Here is a 26,398-nt window from a genome sequence, read left to right on the forward strand (position 1 = left end):
CAGCTCAGCCCCGAGGGAGCCTGAAGGTGGAGAGAAGATCCCCCCCTGCCCAATATAGAGGGCTGGTGAGCCGGGAGAGAGCCCCAGCCATGTCTCCACTCAGAAGGGCCTGAGGATGGAGCTGAGAAAGGGCCTAGCCCAAAGAAATGCACGGGGCCGAGGAGGAATCTTACGGCCAGAGCAAGCCCCAGTTCCTACTCCAGTTTGAATGAGGGTCACCAGGGGATGCCCACTCTTTACAGATGGGTACGTCAGCCTGGCTCACTCCTGGGCAGTGTGTTAACCCCCAGCCAGCGGAGAACTCCTTAACGCCCAGAGTACAGGAAAGGGAAATACCACCAGAGCTCAGACAGGACCAGGCTCTGGAGGGAGCCAGAGGCTGTGAGAGCGTAGAACCAGCAGGCTGGAGAGCAGCCAGCCTGGGAGGGTTGGAGGGCCTGAGAGCTGCACAGAGACATGCTTGTTTCTGGCAGGGGGCCAGGAGTAGCCACAAGCAGGAAGATGGGGGCTGCAGAAGGGAGGATAGTGTGGCGTGATTACCCTGGGACTCTGTTACCTTCATGCCCCTGGAATGGACCATAAGGGCTGGGTTGGGAACGGTTGTCTGGATCTCTGTGTTGTAACCAATCATGCTGAGGGTAATTGCACCCTTTGTTTCCGGCAGCCTTAACAAAGAAATCCTGTGTTCTTTCCTGGGAATCTGTGAGTGTGTATGGGACCCCATCCAGGGCTACGGACTCCAGACCCTAGTGCTTGCAGTGCCTATAGTGCCTGACCCTGAGATTGGGATACACAGAGCATACTACCAGCCATCTCAGGGGCCTGACTGGTGTATCACAGCACTCAAAGCGACACCCTGCAGTGCGGTCGGTGGCAAGCCTGTCAGTGAAGTAAGCCAACACTGCGCGCCGTGACAGGAAGACAATGGTGGAGCCGTTGCCAATGAGCCGTGCACCCTGAGCTCAGACGCCCGTGACTTCAGAATGGGCACGCTGAGCAAAGCACTGAATACGGGGAGGAAGTGTCATCTCCCAGAGCCATGCACCTGCCAAGTGTCACCTTAGGCTTGCAACTGGCTGAGGAGCTCAGAGCAAGAAATGTTTTTTAGAGTTTCTTAAAAGAGTCACTTGGGGCTGGGGCCACTGGTTTCCATGAGGCTTTGTCAGCCTCGCACCAAGGGAGTCCGATTCTCAGTGAGTTGGTGACACTCGGCTGCTCTGGGCTCTGTGCCATGTGGTTAGAAGTCTGGAACCCAGGCTGGGTGAATCAGAAGATTAATAGATTCTAAGGCCAGAAAGGGACATTAGGGTGAACTAGTCCGATCTCCTGCATAACACTGACCAGATAAGTTAATCTAGTGATTACACACCACCCATGGCTTGTGGGCTAGCTGGAGAGTATCTGTTACAAAGATATCCACGGTGGGCGAGGTAACATATTTTATTGGACCAACTTGTCTTGATGTGAGAGACAAGCTTTGAAACTTACACAGAACTCTTCTTTAGGTCTGGGAAACATACTCAGAGCGTCACAGCTAAATACAAGGTGGAACAGATCATTTAGCATAAGTAGTTACCACATATTTCAAGGGACCATTCATTCACCTTGTCTCTCTAATATCCTGGGACTAACACTGCATACAAAGATATCCAACAGTTTAAAGACTTCAAGTGATGGAGAATCCACAGCCGCCTAGGAAGTTATTCCAACGGTTAATTCCCTTCATTGTTAAATATATGTGCCTTGGTCCAGTCTCCCTCTCCTCCCCCGTTGGAATGTAGGAATAGGGGCATGTTTATTTGAATGCCATCTAGGGGTCGTTCTGATTATACTTTGTACAGGAAATTACCTTTTGTAGTATGGTAGCAGAACCCCTAATGGAGATCGATGTGCAAGTGAAAATAAAGCATGGTTGGTTGTTAGCAGCAAACCTCAACGGCTGTCACTCTCTTTGTTAAAAAATCCCTCTGGACTATAATATAGTATATTGATTTAGTTGGGGCTTGGTCCTGCGTTGAGCAGGGGGTTGGACTAGATGACCTCCTGAGGTCTCTTCCAACCCTGATATTCTATGATAACATCCATCCCACAGCAGGGGTAGAACTCAGAAACTCTTGCTCCAGGACCACAGGACACTAACGCTTACACTGAAGGGGAATATTATTAGCCATATCACTCCACCTACTCAGAAATAAAAAGTTTGAAAGTCTGGGAATGTTCCCCCCACCCTGCAAACACAGCTTAGTTTTATCTGAAATTTTCTGACCAGCTTGTCCTATGACACAAAGTTGGGCACTACTGATTCTAATTCTGTCCAGCAGAGGGAGATGGGAGATCAGTATGCCTGACTCAATCCTACCGCACCTCCATTTTCTCCAAGCCAGTGAGCTATTTCCTTTCTCATAAAAATTTTTGCCTTAAAGCTTTCTCTTTATTTTTAGTGTAGGCTGAAATCTCTACAGTGTGTTATGTTATTCGGCATTAGGAGGAGACAACACAAATCTCAATTATATTCTCATTCTCTGCAGTGCCTCAACACAGCTGCTATGCTGGGTCAGCAAAGCGTCAACAAATGTTTCCCTAATGGCTTCTTAAATAAAAAGTGCCAACATCTGGAACAAATTACGATTGGCTGATATGGTGTAAAATGGGTGATTTACTGCTGGATTTGAATACTCCTGGTGTTTAGTTAACTGCAAGTGTTTGAATGAAGAGAAATTGAGACACGTTAGCCGTGTTTATAAAACTGCACCAAACAATATATTTAACAAGCTCTGCTCGTGTGTGCAAGCAATACTGAAGGGCATTCCATCTTCTGGGCATCCCATTACCCGGGGAAGGGAAGAGACACTGGAAAAAAGAACCTCTAAAGGGACACTGGCTAGTCATGTTCTCCCTGGCCTTGCATCCTGGCTGCTTTGCGCCATTCCATAAAGGTAGCATACGCGGAGCACCTCAGAGTAGGGGGACTTTGAGTTGGCTGAGAGCTCTCATGGCAGCTTCTCTGGCAATCTCCCCTCTGGCTACTGGAATTGGGAGTGTAGCTGTGAGAAGCAGGGCACGGCGGGGTCTTGCCTATGTCTTGCCAGTCCCTGGCTGCCATATTGGCCTCTTGGGCTGATGGCACTTGGCGTAACTTCTAATTGCTTTAAGTACAGCTGGGGCGTGGGCCCGCTCAGAGCAGCCTGAGGACTGCGAGGGGAGCACAGAGGCCAAGTCTGCAGCCTTCCTCCTGAGCTGTTCCCTCCCCCAGCCTGATACTCATCTCATTCATGATGGGGGACGCCAAGAGAACTATGTTGACTTGAGTGGAGGCCTGTGTAAAATCAGGAGGCGAGGAGACGCTGGCCCTCAGAGGATCTGGGCCAGGGAGTGCAAAACGGGAGACGGGGGGAGGAGATTGCTATTTAGATGTGGTTGCCACTTACACCTAGTTTTCACCCATTTGGCCCATGTCTTAGCGTCGGATTCATATGCCCTTACTCAGCTCGCCAAGTAACCCTTCTGACGTCAATGATGCTACTCCTAAAGTAAGGCTCTACTCAGCATGAGTAAGGCTATCAGAAACTGGCCCTAAATGAGTACCTAGGGTGCAAGACAGTGGAGAATCAGGCCCTTCTATCTCTGAAATAGGACTAGTAATGGGAGGAAAAAAGCAGGGGAGCACAGGAGCACTGTATAGGGGACACATGGAAGCGGAGGTCATGCTGCATGGCAGGTCTGCGCTGGGGAGCAGAGCACAGTGGGAGATGGGACAGGAGAAGTCAGAGCAGCTCCTTAAATGTACCCGCATCTCTCCTTTTCCTTAAACTTGCTAATTCAGTCTCCCAAGCTTTGTATAACTTCCCCCAGTGCGAGCGAAAGAGCTAGGCTGGTTTTTGTTTCAGGGTTAACACTGCCGTCTCTGGCCATGGCTTGAAAAGTCACAGGCAGCTCCAGCCGCAGCCTGTGAATCTGCAGTCACAGAAATCATCCCTTGCTGCAGAGTTGTTCAGTGGATCCCGAGCTTTAGAGACATGGTTTCCGGCTACCAGGGTTACGAAGAACACCTTCAAATGTCCCCGACGCTGTCATGGCTGCCGGAGGCTGCAGAAGACCTGAAACAATAGTGTTGAGAGAAAACACTTCAAGGGGAGGCCTCTCAGAAGCCCAACTGTGAATATTTAAAAGTCAATGTTGTTAGCTATTGAAATGACCATCATTTTAGCAGAAACATGCAACTAATGGCCTCAGGCAGTGATCTGAACTGCAGTAAATGGCGCTGGGAAAAGGGAAGGGTGGGTTGGCTGGTTGCTGGGATCTTCAAGCCCACCCCCAAAGGTTTTTCAGTAAGAAATTCCCTCTTAGAAATGTGAAGATAAGTTCAGTGTGTCTCAAACTAGGGGGTCCTGACCCAAAAGGGGGTCACAAGACTATTGTAGGGGGGTTTTGAGAGCAGCCTCTGCTGGCAAGGTGCTCAGCTCTGAAGGCAGTGCCGTTGCCAGCAGCAGCGCAGAAGTAAGGGTGGCATGGTATGAGATGGGGGTGGGTCATCACAGCTTGAAATATTTTCAAAGGGGGTCCCAGCCAAAAAAGTTTGAGAACCTCGGAGCTACACTGAAAACAAAGCCCTACCTAGCTACGCACCCCGTGCAACTCTACTCAGTTCTGCCAATGCACCACAGCATGGATCTGTATAAGCACAACTTCCCTCCACACCTAGCCTCTGAGCACAGGCTGCTAATCATGCTAAGCTATAAGGTGACCAGGTGTCTGGTTTTTGACCGGAACTAGGGTGACCAGACAGCAAGTGTGAAAAATCAGGACAGGGGGTGGGGGGCAATAGGAGCCTATAGAAGAAAAAGACCCAAAAATCGGGACGGTCCCTATAAAATCGGGACATCTGGTCAGGGCTGGCTCTAGGTTTTTTGCCGCCCCAAGCAAAAAAAATTTTGGCTGCCCCCCGTCCCAGCCCTGGGCTCCTCGCCGCCCCCCCGCCACCCCAACCCTGGGCTCTCCCCCCTGACCCGCACCCCCGTGCCGCCCCAGCCCTGGGCTCCCCCTACCCCCCAACCATTGCCCCCCACACACACCTCCTGCAGCCCCAGCCCTGGGCTCTCACCCCCCCCACCCTGCACCCTCCTTCCGCCGCAGCCCTGGGTCACTGGTAATTCGCTCCCAGGGCGGGTCATTCAGCAGGAATTTTGGGTGTGCACAGAACACAGACAGGATTGGTTCCCATATGGTTACAGAACTGCAGTAAAGTGGAACAATTTTCAGCTTGTGTGATTGGAGCATATCAGGATGCATGTTATAAGACTGTCCTACATAAATGAGGAAAAGTTGAGGTGCCTTTATTATTCTTTTGTTCCACTCTTTCTTTCTATGGGGAATTTGCCAGTGCAATATCACTGTCTTCCTTTTAAACGAACAAACAAACAAAAGGCAATGGCTGTTGAAAATAGCAATTCCAGTCCTAATAACCACTGGGAAGCATTTCTTGCTCAATTTTATCCTACTTTTTCTACAGCAAGTTCCAGTGGATCAGTATATTTGATTTGGGAGAAATGAAGTAACAGCTGCCCGAATTGAGCTTGAGTGCTCCTGAATTTTGAGGTGTTCAAATCTGGAAGGCAGGTGCTGGGGGAGGAGGGGGCACTGTGACGCCGCAGGGGAGCATGGCAGCATGTATGCAGCAGCGTGTCTGGCGCTGCGCGAAGCCAGACACGCTGGTCTGAGTGGCACAGTAAGGGGGTTGGGGGGTTGGAGAAGGGGTAGGGAGTTCCGGGGTGGGGGCAGTCAAGGGACAGGGAGCAGGGGGGGTTGGATGGGGTGGCAGTTCGGGGGGGCAGTCAGGGGACAGGCAGCAGTTGGATAGGCATGGGAGTCCCAGGGGTTTGTCAGGGGACAGGTAGGGGGTGGGTCCTAGGGGGGAAGTTGGGGGGGTCTCAGGAGGGGGCATTTGGGGACAAGGAGAAGGGAGGCTTAGATAGGGGGTAGGGTCCTGGGAGGGGGCAATCGGGACAAGGACCAATGGGGCTTAGATAGGGGGTGGGGTCCTGGGGGGCAGTTGGGGAGGGGGTGATCAGGGGACAGGGAGCAGGGGGGTTGGATGGGTTGGGGTTTCTGTGGGGGGCAGTCGGAGGGAGTGGATGGGGGCAGGGTGGGGCTACCCTCCCTCCCCGTAGAGTGTCCTATTTTTTGAATGTTAAAACATGGAATCCCTACTCACAGCACAGCTCTCCATTCACAGCAGGCTGCAGCATGAGGTCTCAGCTTCCTCATTCCCTCCCCCTCTTTCCAGTTGGTAGTGGCCAAGGGAATGCTGGGAAATGTAGTTCTTTCCCTGCTCCAGGGCTGGCTCTATAGGCAGGGAGCTAACCAAGGAACTACAGCTCCCAGGCTGGATCCCTGCCGCCCCTGCAAATGGGCTGCCCCAAGCATGTGCTTGCTTTGCTGGTGTCTGGAGCCGCCCCTGCATCTGGTTACCCTAACCGGAACAGCCGGTCAAAACGAGATTCTGGCAGCTCCGGTCAGCACTGCTGACTGGGCCATTGCCTGTACGGTTGGCGGAGCCGCATAGGAGCCAGAGTGGGGACATGCCGCTGCTTCCAGGAGCTGCTTGAGGTAAGCGCCGCCTGGGACCTACACCCCTGACCCCCTCCTGGGCCACAACCCCCTTCCCCAGCCCTGATCCCACTCTCCGAACCCCTTGGTCCCAGCCTGGACCCCCCTCCTGCACCCCAAACCCCTCATTCCCATCCCCACCCCAGAGCCTGCACCCCCATCCGGAGCCTTCACCCCCTTTGCATCCCAACCCATTGCCTCAGCCTAGAGTCCCCTCCTGCACTCTGAACTCACCCCGGAGCCCACACCCCAGCCCTCTGAGCCAGCCCGGTGAAAATGAGTGAGTGAGCGAGGGTGGGGAGAGCAAGCGACAGAGGGAGGGGGATGGAGTGAGTGGGGGGCGGGGTCTCAGATAAGGGGCGGGGCATGGCCAGGGCCTCGGAGGAGGAGCGGGGCAGGGGGTGGTTTTGTGTGAGTAGAAAGTTGGCAACCCTACTAAACTGTGGGGAGTCTGGGGCCATTCAAGGGCATGCACTTTTTCGGCTTGTGATCCAAGGCATGACTGGAAGCTTGGGTCCAAATCCAGACCTGGTGTAAGCCGGGTGCCACTGTACTCTTTGGACCTGGACCCATTCCTGGCCTGGGGAAGTCGGCCTTAGGGTCACAGAGCTGACAGGTTGATGCACTAGTAGCACAGATAACTCAATTTAGCTTAGTTTTGACTGACTGTGAGAGCCGAGCCATAAAACGGCAATGGTTTGAGCTATTTCTGACTCACACCGTCCTGCCAATTGCCCCGACATCGCGGGAAAAAATGTGTCTGGGCTGACAGCTGAGTAGACAGCGCTTCACTCGGGTTCAATTTGAAACAGCTGCGGCGCGCTGCAAACAGAGCCTGCTAGCGCATGGAAAGGAAAGTGCCTTCCGTGATGGGACACTATAAAACTGCAAGGGCCTGCTGCTTCCATAAGGCGCTGAGACGTCTCAGCTCCCACTGCACGCAAGGGGTGCCCAGCACCCTGCAGGATTGGGCCCTCCGTCTAAAAACAGCTGATAGGAATACTTATGCTTTCTTTATACAAGCTTCATCTTCTCCATTTGCTCTCAGGCAGACAGTTTTCTGTGAGTGTATGCTCCAGTGGTTGAGTGGAGAGGGCTCCCTAGAGGGTCATTAAAAACAGATTTCAGCCTTTCGCTGTTTGTGGAAGACAAATTGCGCCTTGCGATGGAGGCGAGGGAAATCCGGGAGGGCGCTTGCTAGAATGGGATTATTGTTTTCTTTTAAAGGCAGCAAAAACTTGTGCCTTGCTTCTGATCAGCTTTGTAAATACTCTTCGCACCCAGCTGGCTTAAGTCTGTAACCACCAACTGCCTCCTGAAGAAAGCAGACACCTCATGGGACGCTAGATAGAGGCATGGCTTTTCTGTGCTCCTTCCTGTAAGGAACAAGGGGCCAGATTCTGACCTACAGCTAGAGACAGTGTCAGCTCCTGCCTTCAGTTACATCGTGTAGCTACCTTCCATTGGGAATCAGACGCGTTGACCTTCTATTAGCATAATATCTCAGCACCCTACATGCCTCAATGGATTTATCCTCTCCACCTCCTTGTGAGTACTATTATCCCCATTTTGCAGCTGGGGAAACTGAGGCACGGAGTGACTAAGTGATTTAGCATCAGAGGGGTAGCCGTGTTAGTCTTAGTGATTTAGACTAAGTGTTAGTCTAAATCACTTAGTGTTAGACTAAGTGATTTAGCCACGGCCACACCAGAAGTCTGTGGTGGAGTGGAGCACTGACCCTGGATCTCCTGGTCCCATGCTAGTGCCTACCCCCCGGGCCAGCCTTTTCCTGATTGTCATCCACACCCACGTAGAGTGAGTGCCAAGTGCATGTAAAACATCACCACTGCTATAAGCAGAGAGTTCTGGGTTTGCCACACACTGCACAGGTGTTAAATGGTCACCCACAATGCAAGGGAGTAGAGACTCAACCTATGTGGTCTCAGTTACACCATGATAAATCCAGGGAAGGGGCCATATTCTGATCTCAGTTATACCTGGGTAAATCTAGAGCAGCCCTATTGCCATCAGTTCTCCATGGCATATGGTCTTGGTTCCCGAGCGACAGCAAGCATGACACTACCAGTCTGCCAGGAGTTGGCGACTGATACCAGTATGACCAAGCTGTGCTGGGCCCAGGCAAAACTCCATGTCCATTCAGGGATATCCATTCTAAGGCCTCAATAGTTCAGGCTAGAGGGCAGCGTAGAATGCTCACAGTTGCTTGGGCTGTAATGGATACAGCTGAGGCCTGTGATTCTGTAGAGGGCAGAGATCAGTTTGTGTTTCGTACGACTTTGTTCTTCCCTTCCCGTAAACTATTTAAATGATTTTAACACTGTTTAGATTTGTGTTACGGCTCCAGGCTAATTTTTAAGCCCAGATTGTTTTGCGGGGATGGTAGCAGAGGAACGCCAGTTCAGAAACCGTGAATAGCGTCACTTCAGGAGTCCCGGGGGCGTTTACAAGAAGGAGTTGGAGAGGACCACGCTTGGGAATGATCCTGGCTACCCTTTGGCAACACCACGTATGGGAAATTGTGTAACCCAGCCTGGCATTGGTGACCCACAAGAAAAGAATGAGAGGTTGACACAGGCAGCCCTAGAGCTGTGTCTAGGGTGCTGAAAATAATATCTGGTATGTGGCGCAAAATGTGTCAGGTGCTGCCTCACTGATCCGATACCTCAGGCTGAAGCACTATGGAAGTGTAGCCTAGTGCTTGGCACTCCAGCTGGGGAATCAGGAAACCTGGGTTCTATTCCTGGCTCTGCTGCTGGATAACCTTGGTCAAGTCACCTCACCTCTCTGCACCTCGGTTTCCTCCTCTCTAGGAAAATGCTTTGAGAGCTACTGGTGAAAAGTGTTGCCTAAGAGATAGGTATTCTTCTTCTTCAATTTCCATAGAGAAAAACTTACAAGTAGCCCTCCACTGATGTAAACATTTTCTTTGTGCAGATAGAAAAACTCTGGAACCCAAAGATCAGCCTCTAAAGATCTCCAGTGGTTTCTTCATCCTAGATATTAAAGGTTTCCAGTGAGGGAGACTATTCCCCAGACTAGAGGATCCCACTGCTAGGAAGTTCCTTCTGATACCCAGCTTGTGATGGGGCGCACTCATTTCTCGTGCGTGCTTCCTGTCAGCTGGGTGTGAACCTGCACTCTCTCTGCTAATGGTGCCTCCCAACAGCTATTGCCTTTGTCAGGTGGGTCATTGGTGGCTCAGCCCTCTGGCTGAGTCACACGGTCTAAACACATGAAGGAACCCCTTCCGGGTAAAAAGGTCCAACAGGGCCTGTCCCTGTGCCCCTGTTACCATCTACAGCCCTGGCTCTGGGCTCAGTCCTCAGCCCCTTCTGGGCTAGCATTAAGTCTGTATATGCCTTGGTATAGTGCAGTGCCCCCAGGGCTTTCTCCCTGGAGACTCTTTACGTTCTGCCTGTTACTTGGGCCTCTAAATAAGCTATATCCCCTTCTCAGGGCTGTGGCTACACTGCCAGTGTTAGGGCCAAGCTCACCCGCTACTCCGGGTCCCAACCCAGCTACCCTACAAATAGCAGCCACGTGCTGCTTCCTGAAATTACTGCTGCTGCTGCTGTTCCCATGCGCTTCACCCTTCCCTCAGGGATGAAGATCTCAACTCTCCTCCTTACCCACCCTTCTGGTCCCAGCCAGCAACTGACCTGCTCAGGCCCTACAGCTCCTTTTAACTGGCCCTCTTGCACTCTGATTGGCTGCTTCCTTGCAGCCCTTCTAGGCAGACCGGGAGGACCCACCTTTGCTGCTCCTTTTCTGTGGCGGGGTGTGGTAGGACTGCAAGGCCTCCAGCAGGGGGCCCTCAAAGGGCCTGGTACACCTCATCACACAGCTCAAATTTGCCTGTCACTTACTTTCATCCTATGTCTCCCAGTAACAAGAGTCGCTCTAAGGGTACGTCTACACAGCAGCTGGGATCTGGGATTCCCAGCTTGGGTAGATGTACACACGCTCGCTCTGATTGAGCGAGCGTGCTCGAAATGTAGCCGAGGCTGGCTCAGTCCTAGAGCCTTGGATGGGTTTGTACTCAGGTAGCTAGCCTGAGCCACCACCCGTGTGGCTGCAGCCACATGGCTAATTTTAGCATGCCAGCTCAATCAGCAGTAGTGTGTGTGCCTCCCCGCCCTCTTTGGTGTTTGCACCCTCAGATAGTTGTTTGTGGTTGTCAGATCCCCCTCTCTGGCCATTGCTAGACCATGAATAAGGCACCTGCCCAGTTGTCCCTTTGGATTTAGCTTACAATTTATCCTGATGATTATACAAATGTTTCACTTCCTTGTTCTAAGTCTGGCCATTTACGTCTTCTCTGCACTGCAGGGGGACGTGGCAGTGGCTTCCCTTTGAAGGGCCGATGTTCACCCAACACTGGAATTTCTGAGGGACATACAATATCCAACATGGGCCTGATGCCAAACCCTCAGTGGAAAGACTCCCATTCACTTAATGCCCTAGATGCAACCGCACCTGATCTACAATTTCCTCCACGTAGCAGGAAGTTCAACAACCCACATACAGAGCAAGGCTTCCCAACGGTGATTTGATTTGTTCCTGGCTTGTGGCTACCAGTGCGAGACTGGCGTACCTGATTTCCCATTACACTTTAGTGGCACCAAGGCATTCCCAGGAGGTAGGGAAAGTTCCTATCCCTTCCCATCTCCTTGTGCATCTCCTGCATGCCTGCCGTGTACAGAGTCACTCCATAGTTCTCAGATTTCTGTCAGAGCCTCCTCCACCAGGTGCCGAAACTGATCCCATTGATTTTTCACTGTCCTGTGCCTGTGGGAAGAGCAGCCCCCTGACTATTGATCCGAAACACAGACTTGCACTTGGCAGGTCTCCACTCCCTGCCCCTCAGCTCACTCACAAGTCACTCCCCTCTCACCTTTGCAGAGCTAGAAGAGTGCGCTGGCGGTGTCCAATCTCCATGCAATGTATGGACTATGCCAAGCAGGGCAGCAGTTTTCTGCCATCGCAAAGCAAAGCTGAACTGGGAGGACAGCATGACAAAGACCTCCCCTGAAGTCTGAAGGGAATCAGAAGACTCCTGTGTTGCCCATCAACCGTGGTCATTGAATGCCCAATAATTAGAGACAGTCTTTGAGATACATTGACTAAAAGGTCTATGCAGAGACACCAGACTCTCCCTCACTCAATCTGCAGATGTTCCCTACCCCTAATGTATTACAGGCCCAGATTGTTTTTGATCTGTGTAATATTGATCTACGGGACAGCAGTTATACTCTTGGTCACTTTAAAGGATGAGAGAAGTGAGTCAGAAAAAAAAAAAAACTTCTCCCGCCATACATTGTTCAAAGGGGGAAGAGCGGGACGTAGCTCCAGGACTTCGACTGATGTTAACAGGACTAGCTGGGCAACAAGGTAACAAGCTTTCTAATAAAGCCAATTGCAAGGTCATATATCTAGGAACAAAGAGCATCAGTCACGCTGACAGGATGGGGACTGTATCCTGGGAAGCAGTGACTCTGCAAAGGACTCTGAGGGGTCGTGGGACATAAACAGCCTGAACACAAGCTCCCAGTGCAGTGCTCTGGCTATAAGAGCCAATGCAACCCTTGGCCATCTAAACAGAGGCATAGAGAGCAGGGGGTGGGATTGCCTCTCTGTACTGCATTGGTGAGCCCATCACTGGAATTCTGGTCCAGTTCTAGTGTCTACGCTTCAAAAAGGGTCCGGGGACATTGAAAAATTGAGGAGGGGTCAGAAAAGAGCCACAAGAATGATCTGAGGTCCAGAAAACCTACCTTAAAGTGAAAGACTCAAATTCAATGTATTTAGCTTATCAAAGGGAAGGCTAAGATTATGGTTTACAAGTACTCACACAGGGAGAAAATATCTGATACCAGGGTGTTTTAATTCTAGCAGACAAAGGCACGCAATCCAATGGCTAGAGTTTGAAACTAGACAAATTCAAACTGGAAATAAGGTGCACATTTTTTTGAGCAGGGAGCAGGGCCGGCTCCAGGGTTTTGGCCGCCCCAAGCAGCCAAAACAAAACAACAAAAAAGCCGCAATCACGATCGCGATCTGCGGCGGCAATTCGGCGGGAGGTCCTTCGCTCCCAGGCGGAGTGAGGGACCGTCCGCCGAATTGCCGCCGAATACCTGGACGTGCCGTCCCTCTCCGGAGCGGCCGCCCTAAGCACCTGCTTGACAAGTTGGTGCCTGGAGCCGGCCCTGGCCGGGAGGTTAGTTAACCATTGCAACCACTTACCCAGGGATACAACAAACTGTCCAGTCAATTCATGTCTTTGACGGGCTGTCTTCCTCCGAGACATGCTGTCGCTCAACCAGGAGTTACAGGCTTGATGCAGGAATCACTGGGTGAGGTTCTACGGCCTGGGTTATGCAGGAGGTCAGACTAGATGACCATAATGGTCCCTTCTGGCCTTAAAATCTACGGGGGGGAAAAATCCAGCAAGTTACCGGGGCTGCAAACCTGCATGCCTTGTTTTAAAGCTGTAGGGGTTAATATACACTAGGGTGGTTTGCAGAAGGCTTCTTGGCTACATGAGCTTTGTATGGCTAAGCTGATGATTCCCAGATACAGCAGTCACATCAGTGCAGATGTTTAGATTGCATAGATATGTACCATCTTCAACCTCCAATAGTTTGCTTTAATGATGACAACCTGGATTTGTTTGCTTTACACAGTGTTTGTCATAGGATGAAACATAATTACCAAATTTATACCATAGGCTCCTCTGTATATACCAGCAGGCCAAGGGGTCAGAAGAGCAAAGGCTTCCTGGGTTTGTAGTAGGCATAAAGGAAAGTTGCCAGATAAACAGGACATAATTTCTGTCAAGAACCTATCAACAGATTCCCACTACACATGTTGTGACTGGGTAGCTCCAATGAGGAGTTCATCGGCGTTGGCATGCTGGGTGCATGCACTGTGATATTTTCAAAGCAATGCTGGCAGGATGGCATTTCAGATTCTAAATAATATCAATCAGAGAAGGGCTTGACCCAGAAAGTTTGGATTCTGGTCAAGTTCTGAGCTATCCCAAAGCTCAGGGGTTTTGGTTTGGACTCGTCTCTGAAGCCCTTTACAGAATGTATGCCTAGGGATCATTTACTCACCAGGGAAATGCAGCCACCTCTGGGATCAAAGATAGGATGGGTCCAATGCTTGAGGGTGCTAGCTTGCGACTTGGAACATCAGTGTAACTCCTTGCTCTGCTACAGGCTTCTTGCAGGACCTTGGGCAAGTCACTTTATGATTTGTCTTATCATAGCACCGAGGAGCCCCAGTCATGGGCCAGGATCCCATTGTGCTAGGTGCTGCACAGCCACAGAACAAATACAGTCCCTGCCCCAAAGAACTTACAATCTAAGTATAAAACAAGAGACAACAGATGGGAGTCCAAGGAAGCAATGAGGCAATAAGCTACTTAGTCTTTCTGCCTCTCAGATGCCTATAATCGCACTTCTTTACCTCATGGGGTGGTGGTAAAGACTGGAAAAGTATCTAAGAGAGCCAGCAATATTACACAATAGCGAAGAAGAGACAGAGGAGAAATCACATGCCCCGAGATCTTTTAATAACCTTAAGTGGTCAAGGATTTGTTTAAAAGTCTGATCCCAAAATACCACCTCTCCAGGACTGAAGCCAGTATCTCCTTTGGACTCTTCTGTTGAGTCATTTTGATGTCAGGTGCTTGAACCCTGCAGAGGTATTTTTGCAGATGTGTCCAATTAATTTCAATCTAGGAGTGCAATAGAGGGAGTGTCTGTGCCAAAGGGAATGAGAGGCAGAGATGGAGAGGCCTTCCAGGGAATACCCTAGAAACAAGCAAGCTTGAGGAGAAAGCTCAGGCTGATTAATTTAAATAGTAACAACAAAACTATATCAACAAGGACAAAACCCAAGAGGGAGATAAGTTTGGATCATATCTAGTGTGAATATCCTTTCAGCTGAGCAGGGTGCAAATGTCACCTGCTCACAGATTTGTGAAGCATTATATATTTCATAGGGCTATCAAGCGATTAAAAAAATTAATCGCGATTATTCACATGATTAAAAAAATTAATCGTGATTAATTGTGCTGTTAAACAATAATAGAATACTATTTATTTAAACATGTTGGATGTTTTCTACATTTTCAAATATATTGATTTCAATTACAATACAGAATACAAAGTGTACAGTGCTCACTTTATATTTATTTTTGATTATAAATATTTGCACTGTAAAAAACAAAAACAAAAAATAGTATTTTTCAATCCACTTAATACAAGTACTGTAGTGCAATCTCTTTATCATGAAAATTGAACTTACAAATGTAGAATTATGTACAAAAAATAACTGCATTCAAAAATAAAACAATGTAAAACTTTAGAGCCTACAAGTCCACTCAGTCCTACTTCTTGTTCAGCCAATTGCTCAGACAAACAAGTTTGTTTACATTTGCAGAATATAATGCTGCCCTCTTTTTGTTTACAATCTCACCTGAAAGTGAGAATAGGTATTTGCATGGCACTATTGTAGCCCACATCGCAAGATACTTACATGCCAGAGGCACTAAAGATTCATATGTCCCTTCATGCTTTAACCATCATTCCAGAGGACATGCGTCCCATCCATGCTGATGACAGATTCTGCTCGATAACCATTCAAAGCAGTGTGGACTGATGCATGGTCACTTTCATCATCTGAGTCAGATGCCACCAGCAGAAGGTTGATTTTCATTTTTGGTGGTTCGGATTCTGTAGTTTCCGCATCAGAGTGTTGCTCTTTTAAGACTTCTGAAAGCTCCACACCTCATCCCTCTCAGATTTTGGACGGCACTTCAGATTCTTAAACCTTGGGTCGAGTGCTGTAGCTATTTTTAGAAATATCACATTGGTACCTTCATGTGCTGGATCATCATCCGAGACTGCTATAACATGAAATATATGGCAGAATGCGGGTAAAACAGAACAGGAGACATACAATTCTCCTCCAAGGAGTTCAGTCACAAATTTAATTAACACATTTTTTTTAAGCAGTATCATCAGCATGGAAGCATGTCCTCTGGAATGGTGGCCGAAGCACGAAGGGACATATGAATGTTTAGCATATCTGGCACGTAAATACCTTGCAACGCCGGCTACAAAAGTGCCATGTGAACACCTGTTCTCACTTTCAGGTGACATTGTAAATAAACAGGCAGCAATATCTCCTGTAAATGTAAACAAACTTGTTTTTCTGAGCGATTGGTTGAACAGGAAGTAGGACTGAGTGGACTTGTAGGCTCTAAAGCAGTGGTTCTCAAATTGTGGGTCGGGACTTCAAAGGGGTCCCAACCCCATTTTAATGGGATTGCCAGGACTGGTGTTAGACTTGTTGGGGTCTGGGGATTTGGCTTTGGGCCTCCCTGCGTGGGGTGGCAGAGACGCTGGATTCTTCATTCAATTTGGATTGAAACAGAAGAATATAATGAAGAGTCTGATGTGGAAAATGTTTCCCTCACTTGGTCCCTTTGTTTCATCTCTCCTTGATGTCTTAAATGTGTTACATTTTCTGCTGGGCTGTCGCCAAGCTGGTCTTAGATTGTCAAGACAATGAAGAAAGCAGGAGACCAGAACAGGCTGCCAGTTGTTTAATTTCCTGCTATTAATGGAGCATAATCTAAACACCAATGGCAAATATTTACCTTTGCATTCCTCTGGTCCAGTGTTTTGATGGGTGATAGACAGCACTCTGCCCTTCTCATTCTTGATGCTTATTAAGGCAAATCCAAAAGGAGCAATGGAGACCAAAAGAAGGATGCTTATCTTTTGTTTGCAACAGCCTGAGTCTGTATCAGCCTGAGTCAGTCGAAGTCATTGTCAGATTAACCCTGGATTTTTCTTGGGCATGCTCTGGGCCTGAGTTCATCTGTGTGCTTTGCTTCTTGCAGAGGGTGGCCCTCAGATCTGTGTTGAGCAGCGCATTCCATCCATGACCATAGTAAGTGAGAATGAGGACTGTGCCAGGAAGAAAAGGCTAAGGGAGAGGAAGACATTCGGGCCCGGCTTCAGGGCAGCACTTAAGCATATGCTTAAAGTTAAGTAAAATCTCGAGGGACTTAAGTTAAGCACATATGTAAGTGCTGTCTTGAAGAGGGCTGTTTTCCTGAATCAGAACCTAGATCAGTGGTGGGCAACCCACAGGCGGCATGCGGCCCACCAGGGTAATCTGATTGTGGGCCATGAGACATTTTGCTGACGTTAACCGTCCGCAGGCACGGCCCCCCCGTAGTTCCCAGTGGCCACGGCTCACTGTTCCCGGCCAATGGGAGCTGTGGTCACCGGAGGAAATTAATAAACAGCAAGTTTAAAGCAAACATAAAAAAGTACAACATAAGAAAGCATAAAAAAGTACAGCGCACAGTCAATCTGTGGAACTCGTTGCCAAGGGTTGTTGTGAAGGCCAAAAGTATAAAAAGGTTTAAAAAAAGAATTAGATAAGTTCATGGAGGATAGGTCCATCAATGGCCATTAGCCAAGATGGTCAGGGACACAACCCCATGCTGTGGGTGTCCCTAAATTTCTGACTGCTAGAAGATGGGATTGGACATTAGCGGGAGGATCACTCAACAACGTGCCCTATTCTGTTCACTCCCTCTGAAGCATCTGGTACCAGCACTGCCAGAAGGCAGGATACTGGGCTAAATGGACCATTGGTCTGACCCTGTATGGCCGTTCTTATGATCTATTGCTACTAAGCAGCTATGGGAGCTCTCCTTTGGTTTTTGTGGTAAAGATCTGCAGTATTACCAACCCCAAACATTGAAAATCCATAAATCAGGCATCCCAAAATCCTGGGATTAAAAAAACCAGAATACGTTGTGGATGCTTTTTATTCACCTTCTGGTTTCTGAGGCCAGATCTACACTAAAAAATTAGGTTGACTCTGCTACATTGCTCAGGGATTTTTCATACACACAAGTAATGTAAAAGCAACAAAGAGTCCTGTGGCACCTTATAGACTAACAGATGTATTGCAGCATACGCTTTCGTGGGTGAATACCCTCTTTGTCAGACGCATGTATTCACCCACAAAAGCTTATGCTCCAATACGTCTGTTAGTCTATAAAGTGCCACAGGACTCTGTCGCTTGTGACAGATCCAGACTAACACGGCTACTCCTCTGATACTTGACACCAAGTAATGTAGTTAAGTCAGCCTAGCCCTGGTGTAGACAGCACTAGGTTGATGGAAGAATTCTTACGTCAACCTAGCTACCACCTGTTGGGGAGGTGCTTAACAACAGCAATGGGAGAGTCCCTCCCATCCCGCCCTGCCTGCCCCTTGGCACATTTGGCCCCTGTCCTTGGCAGCTGGGCCCAGGCAGGGAGTGGAAGGAGCATGACCAGCCACCACTCTGGCTGCCTGTGAGAGCCCGGCTGGGGAAGTGGGAGCGGCTGGGCTCTCTGTTAGGTAGCTACTGAGCAGCCACCTTCAGCCGGTGTGAGAAGTGGCTCTGCCCCATCACCTCCACTCCCCACCTGGGCCCGGCTGCCTGAGAGAGTGGCAGAACGTGCCAGTGGGGGAGGCACACTGACTCTGAAATGCTCAGGGAGATTAGAGAGGCTATTAAAATAAAAAACTCAATAATAATAATAATGGGGGATTTCAACTATCACCTTATTGACTGGGTACATATCACCTCAGGAAGGGATGCTGAGATAAAGTTTCTTGACACCTTAAATGACTGCTTCTTGGAGCAGCTAGTCCTGGAACCCACCAGAGGAGAGGCAATTCTTGATTTAGTCCTAAGTGGAACATAGGATCTGGTCCAAGAGGTGAATAGAACTGGACCGCTTGGTAATAGTGACCAGAATATAATTAAATTTAACATCCTTGTGGCGGGGAAAACTCCACAATGGCCCAACACAGTAGCATTTAATTTCAGAAAGGGGAACTACACAAAAATGGGGAGGTTAGTGAAACAGAAATTAAAAGGTACAGCGCCAAAAGTGAAATCTCTGCGAGTTGCGTGGAAACTTTTTAAAGATACCATAATAGAGGCTCAACTTAAATGTATCCCCCAATTTAAAAAACATAGTAAGAGAACCAAAAAAGAGCCACCGTGGTTAAACAACAAAGTAAAAGAAGCCGTGTGAGGCAAAAAGGCATCCTTTAAAAAGTGGAAGATAAATCCTAAGGAGGAAAATAGAAAAGAGCATAAACTCTGGCAAATGAACTGTAAAAATATAATTAGAAAGACCAAAAAAGAATTTGAAGAACAGCTAGCCAAAGACTCCAAAAGTAATAGCAATTTTTTTTTTAAATACATCAGAAGCAGGAAGCCTGCTAAACAACCAGTGGGGCCACTGGGCGATCGAGATGCTAAAGGAGCACTCAAAGATGATAAGGCCATTGCGGAAAAACTAAATGAATTCTTTGCATCGGTCTTCACTGTTGAGAATGTGAGGGAGATTCCCAAACCTGAGCCATTCTTTTTGGGTGACAGATCTGAGGAACTGTCCCAAATTGAGATGTCATTAGAGGTGGTTTGGGAACAAATTGATAAACTAAACAGTAATAAGTCTCCAGGGCCTGATGGTATTCACCCAAGAGTTCTGAAGGAACTCAAATGTGAAATTGCAGGACTCCTAACTGTCATCTGTAACCTATCATTTAAATCAGCTTCTGTACCAAATGACTGGAGGATAGCTAATATGACACCAATTTTTAAAAAGGGCTCCAGAGGTGACCCTGGCAACTACAGGCCAATAAGCCTCACTTTAGTACTAGGCAAATTAGTTGAAACTATTGTAAAGAACAAAATTGTCAGACACGTAGATGAACATAATTTGTTGGGAAATAGTCAACATGTTTTTTGTAAAGGGAAATCATGCCTCACCAATCTACTAGAATTCTTTGAAGGGGTCAACAAGCATGCGGACAAGGGGGATCCAGTGGATATAGTGTATTTAGATTTTCAGAAAGCCTTTGACAAGGTCCCTCACCAAAGGCTCTTAAGCAAACTAAGCAGTCATGGGATAAGAGGGAAGGTTCTCTCATGGATTGGTAACTGGTTAAAAGATAGGAAACAAAGGGTAGGAATAAATGGTCAGTTTTCAGAATGGACTAGATCAGTGGTTTTCAAACTTTTTTCCTGGGGACCCAGTTGAAGAAAATTGTTGATGCTCACGACCCAACGGAGCTGGGGATGAGAGGTTTGGGATATGGGAGGGGCTCAGGGCTGGGGTAGAGGGTATGGGGGTGAGGGCTACGGGGCGAGGCTGGAAAAATGAGGGGTTCAGGGTGTGTGTGGGGGCCTCTGGGCTGGGGCAGGGGATTGGGGTGCAGGAGGGGGTCAGGGCTCTGGGCTGGGGGTGCAGGCTCTGGGGTGGGGCTGGGAATGAGGGGTTTGGGATGCAAGAAGGCGTTCCAAGTTTGGGGGGGCTCAGGGCTGGGGCAGGGGATTGGAGCGTGGGGTTGGGGCGCGGACTTACCTCCGGTGGCTCTCAATCAGCAGTGCAGCCGTGGGGGAAGAGGCAGGCTTCCTGTCTGTCCTGGCACCGCAGACCACACTGCACCTGAAGTGGCCAGCAGCAGGTCCGGCTCCTAGGCAGAGGTACCCAAGTGGCTCTGCATGGCTGTCGCCAGCAGGCACCGCCCCCCCCCAGCTCCCATTGGCCGGAGCTGGTGCTTGGGGCGGTGGCCCCCCTGCCTAGAAGCTGGACCCGCTGCTGGCTGCTTCCAGGGCACAGCGTGGTGTTGGAACAGGTAGGCACTAGACTGCCTCAGCTGGGCAGCACCGCTGATGGGACTTTTAACATCCCAGTTGGCGGTGCTGACTAGAGCGACCCAGTGCCTGACATGCCACGACCCAGTACTGGGTCGTGACCTGAACTTTGAAAAACGCTGGACTAGATAACCTCTCAAAGTCCCTTCCAGTCCTACGATTCTATCATTCTATGATTCTATAATATACAAATGATGTTACTAATAATATATTATTGCATCCTCCAATATCGAGGGTATGTGTGAAGATCCCCAAGTCCCATTAAAGTCCATCACCTCTGAAAATCAGGTCCAAATCTGCCTTTATATGCTAATGGGACTTACGTGCATAAACTCTCCACATCTAAGGGGTAGCAGAGGCCAAGAAATAAATGGGACGGAAGAAATATCCGTTGACTATGTGGAATGGATCGTTGTTCCATTTCCTTTTTGAATGAACAGGATTTAAATGCACACACGGGGTGGGGAGTACAGCTTGTTAAATGTCCAAAAGGAAGTCAGTAAGTTGGGGGAACTGATGTTTGGAGTCGAGGGTTCTCATGTTGGGCGTACATCGGGCATTCAGCTGAAGCATGTTAACCCTGTCAGTTGGAGTGTGTTTGCAATCAAGTTAAACGCTGGTCGTTACTAAACGCTGTAGCTCCCCAAACTGAAACATGTCTCTATAAAGAAAAATGTGGAGCCCTGGTCCATGATTAGCGCTCCCAAACTCTACACCAATGCCACTTTGAACTAGCGAACATCCTTCATGAAATAAAAGTGGCCCACACAGGCATGGTAGTAAAACACAGCTTTATTTCCTGGCCTGCATCACCTGACATATGTCGAGGTTACAGAAGGTTATACGTCTCTGCCACATGACAGAAGTCAGCACCCACTGACTCCAGCGGCTACTGTTACACTTAATACAGAGCTTCTTGCAATACAAATGGTTTACATCAGATATAAATACACATGACATGTTGCAGATATTCTCTTTGTTAGCCATCAACAATCAGTGGAGGAGGAGATTTCACCGACAGTACTTGTCTTTCAGAGATTCTAGATACATTCAAAGAAACCCCAGGAACCAAAGAAAAATGGACACCACGGCGACACTGAAATGTATAGTCTTTTCACCAAGCTCTTTCGGTTGAGCTTTCAATGACCTTTAGAGAATGTCTTCTGCTTTAAATTCCAGGCCTGATTATGTGGAATTTCCAGACATCCCTATTATTATTATTTGTACTTTGGGGCTAATATCCTGACCCTGCAAGCTGTCCATGTGCATCGCTCCCATTGACTTCACCAGAAGAATCGCGTGCAGAAGGCTTTAAGGAGCCAGCCCTGCAGTTTCAAACATAGATGTCTGCAAAATATGTGCACTGCGAGGAATGTTGGAAGAGACCAAACCACAAAGAAGGAAATAAAGTCCAGGCCAGCCTGACAGAAGAAATACACACATACTGCATCTACAAAAGAGGTGTTTAACCTCAGTCCAGGCCAGTGCATGCCCGGGTACTGGTTTGTGTGTGAAATCCGAACGTGCACAATTACCCACTTTTCACGTGCATGCTTTCCTCAGGCACAATGACCTGTTTGCATGCGGGCATCATGTTCAGGCAGGGGATTAGATGCCAAAGAGCTAGATCTTGCTCTGTGTTGTGCAGGTGCATTGTGGGAAGGGAGTGGGTGTAGGCAGCCATTCATAGTGTAACAGCTGGGGAGGAGACCCACCTAATGCTCAAGAGACTTTTAAGAGTGAGGCCCGGCTGGCGGTTCTCCACTACCCAATGGGGTGAGATCTGCTACTTTGGGGGTATGGTTAGATTTCCCCATGCAGTCTGCAGTTTGCAGTGTGTGTTAGCAAGGGGTGCTGCACTGTTCCTTTTCACAGGAGTGGCAGTGTGCCCAGCACCGTGCCCACCCTGCCCTGCGCCAGCAGGAGTGCTCTGGGAACAGTTGTATGGACAGCACCCGGGACTGCCAAATGTCACACCCCGAGTGGGGCATGCATGTATCTGGCAGCCGGCGCACACCTTCATGCATCCCGGTGGAGAGCTCCGGCATTCATTCCCCCGGCGGTAAGTTGCAGTTCCTCTTGGCAGTTATAGGGGTTGTTGTAGTGCAGGTTTCTTGCCCTGCTGGCAGCAGACCCACACCCAGGCCCCCGGGAGGAAGTGGCGGTGGCAGCTGGGTCAGGGGAGGAGTGTGTATGTGTGTGTGTGTGTGTGTGTGTGGGGGGGGGAAGTGCACAATGAAGGATGGAGCTGGAGAGGGCAGGACGGGGGGAGGCTAATGGGGTGATGAGAAGAATAAGAGTCACTGCCACAGGTTCCCCCCAACAGTCTCCCCAGGCTCCAAACCCCTATTGCCCAGTCCCCCTTATTCCCCAACAGCCCCAATGATAGACTGACACAGACCCTCCCCCACCCCTTCAACAGCCCCATTGTCCCCCAATAGCCCCAACCCCAGGTTGCCACAGGCACCCTGTTCCCCACCCCTCCAAGCTCCATCGCCCGTTGCTTAACAATCCCTCTTTCAGACTCTTCCTCCCCTCAACCCCTTGACTTCCCTTGTCCCCCGAGGCCCCTGACTCCTTCCCATACCTTGGCCTTCGCTAAATCCTGCCAACCTCCCCTTGCTCCTAAGGCCTGCCAAGAATAGGCTCCTACCTCCCCCAGGCCTACTGCCATTGATTGAGGTGGGGAAGCACCTCGAGGGGGAAATCCCTGACTTCTCCCCACAAGCAAGAAATGGGACACATAAAGCTGCACAAACTCCACTGCCCCATTCCTTTGCTTGGCTCCCTGGAGCAAGAGCAGGACTTGACCCTAATTTGTACATTTTGGCATGCAGCTTTCCTTTGCTGGCTCTTGTGCAGAGTTTGCTAGTGGAAATTCCAGTGGGTTCCATTAGAATCCTTTAACTAGTCTCAATTGGTTTCTACTGGTTTAAATTGGAGGACCAGTAGTCCCAGTAACCAACAGACCAATAGATCCATTGCTCTGTTCCTCAAACCTCGTTAGCCAGGTGGAACCCGTTGAAAATATTTCAAGTGGCATTTCCACTAGGAGAATAATCACAGCAATGGATGTTTTCATTCATGCTGTGGGTCTCGCTGTTTCTCTGGGTTGCTTTTTCATGCTTATGCTTTTTTAATGGTGCTGTATAGAATGCAAATGGTACAGCCGCCAGCCAGCACTGGAATACTGAAAGTGGGACTCTCATTTGCGCCGATGTTGTGAGTCAAACACCGCGATGGGATTTTTACAAAGGGTTGACTCGTTTTATGGCACTGCACGATGAAAAAGGTAATTCATGCTCCAAGAAGGGTGTAAACCTACCTGCCTGCTTTGGGGTGTAACCTGATTGCTGCAGGGGATCAGGAGTGAATTCGTCCCTTCCCAGGAACAGCATGACGGAAAGAGGTGAAGTTCATCCCTATGTAGAGGGCCCTCAACATAATTTAAATCCTAAACATAGGTCTGCCCTGGGATGGATTTCAACCTAGATGCTTTATGGGGTTGTGGGGTTTGTGGTTGTTGTTGCTTTCCTCTGAAGCCTTAGAGGAAAGGCAGATACAAATTAGTTGGACCAATGGTAGGATCTGGTAGCAAACCCTAATTTAATGCCGCATCATAAAAAAAACTCAAACAAGGCTGACACATCTTCGTATTTCAGTTCTGCTTTTCATCACCACTGAGTTGCTGGAAGAGGGAGCAAATGTGGGAAACAGAGTTTCCAAGAAACCACATACGTTTGGACAGCTTCTTTCCATGCCTGTCTGAAACATAAGGAAACTGGTGATCCAACTGAATAATATGAACCAAGCAATACAAATCCTTGCATGTTTATATATTATATAAAGTCATACAAATCCTCTCCTTACAGCTGAAATATGAAGGGTGTGTGTGTTTGGGGAGGGGGGGATATTGTTTTGTGTTAGAGTGCCTTCCCTGAGGAAATTCAGATGTGTTTGAGAAATATCTGAATAGCTGCTAGTGACAAGTGGGTTAGATTTATTTTGTCCCGCTTCAGTTCAGTCACCTGAAACCAACAACTCTGCTCGTTGTCTTAAATCTTTGCTGTCTCTAGTAACGTGGAAAGCTCGGCAGCCCCTGCGTTACTCAACAACAATATTCCTTCCCCAGGCTGGGAGGCTTTCACAGACAAGAAGAGAGTTTATGGCCTTCTATGTCCTCCTGCAGTTTGGTAGCTTACTGTCACACTGCAGTGTGAAACAGTGAAAGAAGACCACAACAGTAATGGATTTGCTGCTAGTAAAACATATATATTAAAATGCAAACAGAGCATTCCTGCTGTGAACTGTTATTAATGGACTTTCTTTTGCATTGGTACTAATGGCACTGAGAGTTCCTCTTTCCAAAAAGAGCATAATGTTCTCGAGGAATAAATTCTAACACAGTCGCTCCAAAGCTCATATTAGAAAACAAGAGGCCAAGGGCAATAGTACCAGACAGCCCAGCAATATTCCACACGGGGTTACTGTAGTGTGTCCCTCTAGGAGCTGGTTATATCTGTGTACTGTTTGTTGAAGGTAAGCTCAAAGGGCTGCCTATTGTGTTTGAGAAGGCAATGATTGCATTTGTACCTGAGCCCTTGGAGCTCTTGTTCATACTGATGATGTCCCCACTTGTCTGCTCAGGCTCCGACTTCCTGAAGATACTTTTCATGGTCGACTGGAAGTTGTTGGTGACAAAGCAGTAGACGATGGGGTCCATGCAACTGTTGAGGCTACTCAGAGTCACGGTCACATGGTAGACAATTAAGCTGATGTTATGGGGAATGTCTGGGTTGATGGAAATGGCCACCTGGCGCACATGGAAAGGTGTAAAGCAGATCATGAAGATGATGAGGACGGTGGTCAGGAGCTGAACGGCCCTCATTCGCCTCTCACGGCTCTGGTGCATGAGGCTGGGCTTGGATAGCGCACACATGATCCTAGTGGTGAAGAAGGTGATGATGATGAGCGGGAAGAAATACTCGCAGACCATCAGGGCAAAGATCTTGGCGAGGCAGCAGGGTGCAAAGGTTATCGCCATGATCAGAATGGAGAAAGTGACCACAGTTGCAAAGACCCAGATGAAGACACAGATCCCCTTGGCACAGCTGGGGTTCCTCCACTTACGTGAGGCTTCCACCTGCACAATGGCCAGGTACCGGTCGATGCAGATGCATGTCAAGAAGAGAATGCTGCAGTACATGTTGACGAAGTAGCCAAAGATGTGAACAAAGGAACACCTCAGGCAGTCCCCTGCAGTGTAGAACATGATGATTCGGATGGGCAAGGAGAAGCCCACCAGTAGATCAGTAACGATTAGGTTGATGGTGTAGATGACAGAGGTGGTTTTCGTCTTGGTGCGGAAGCAGAACACGTAGAGAGCTAAACTGTTCAGCACAACGCCCACCAGGAAAATGATGGCATTGACCGCCATCAGGGCTATCCACAGGCTGTAAAAGTCTTGGTAAAGTTCTTGGTCCATATGGATGAACTTGTCGAACGTGTTGACCTCATTTGAGCTGTTAGAGTTGGGTGCCCTCGTGGAGTTGAGAGGGTTAAGGGCCGGTTCTCGGGAGGAGGAGGCGTGCATACTCAGTGCTCTGGGGACCTGAAAGAAGGAAGCAACAGCAAAGAGACATTTACAGGCATGTTCAGGGGTTCACAGCACAGAACACTGCAGCCTCATTATGAGGCATTTTGAAGGCATTTACCAAGGGTTGTGTGGATTCTCCATCACTGGCAATTTTTAAATCAAGATTGGGTGTGTTGCTAAAAGATCTGCTCTAGGGATTATTTGGGGGAAGTTCCATAGCTTGTGTTACACAGGAGGTCAGACTAGATGATTACAGTGGTCCCTTCTGGCTTGGGAATCTATAGATAATTATATCTCCCCAGTGGCCTACAGCCAGACCATCTCAGTCTGCGGTCACATCCCATCTCACAAGCTAAGCAGAGTCATGCTGCTGCCCTGAACAGCTTACACTCCATATTTTAGATATGGCCCAACATGATG

At 48.9% G+C, this 26,398-nt stretch overlaps 1 protein-coding gene across 1 annotated transcript in view; it reads right to left on the reverse strand.

The window, feature by feature from the left end:
- Positions 1–22,871: 22,871 nt before the first annotated feature.
- Positions 22,872–26,398, reverse strand: part of GPR20 (G protein-coupled receptor 20) — a 33,203-nt gene continuing 29,676 nt past the window's right edge. Inside the window, exon 2 of the mRNA XM_034759468.1 lies at positions 22,872–25,993. Within this exon, the coding sequence (XP_034615359.1) occupies positions 24,896–25,975 (1,080 nt within the window). The 5' untranslated portion in view covers positions 25,976–25,993 and the 3' untranslated portion in view covers positions 22,872–24,895. The remainder of the gene's footprint in view (positions 25,994–26,398) is intronic.

The sequence above is a fragment of the Trachemys scripta genome, chromosome 2 (genome assembly GCF_013100865.1).
Source record: "Trachemys scripta elegans isolate TJP31775 chromosome 2, CAS_Tse_1.0, whole genome shotgun sequence".
Classification (NCBI taxonomy): domain Eukaryota; kingdom Metazoa; phylum Chordata; order Testudines; family Emydidae; genus Trachemys; species Trachemys scripta.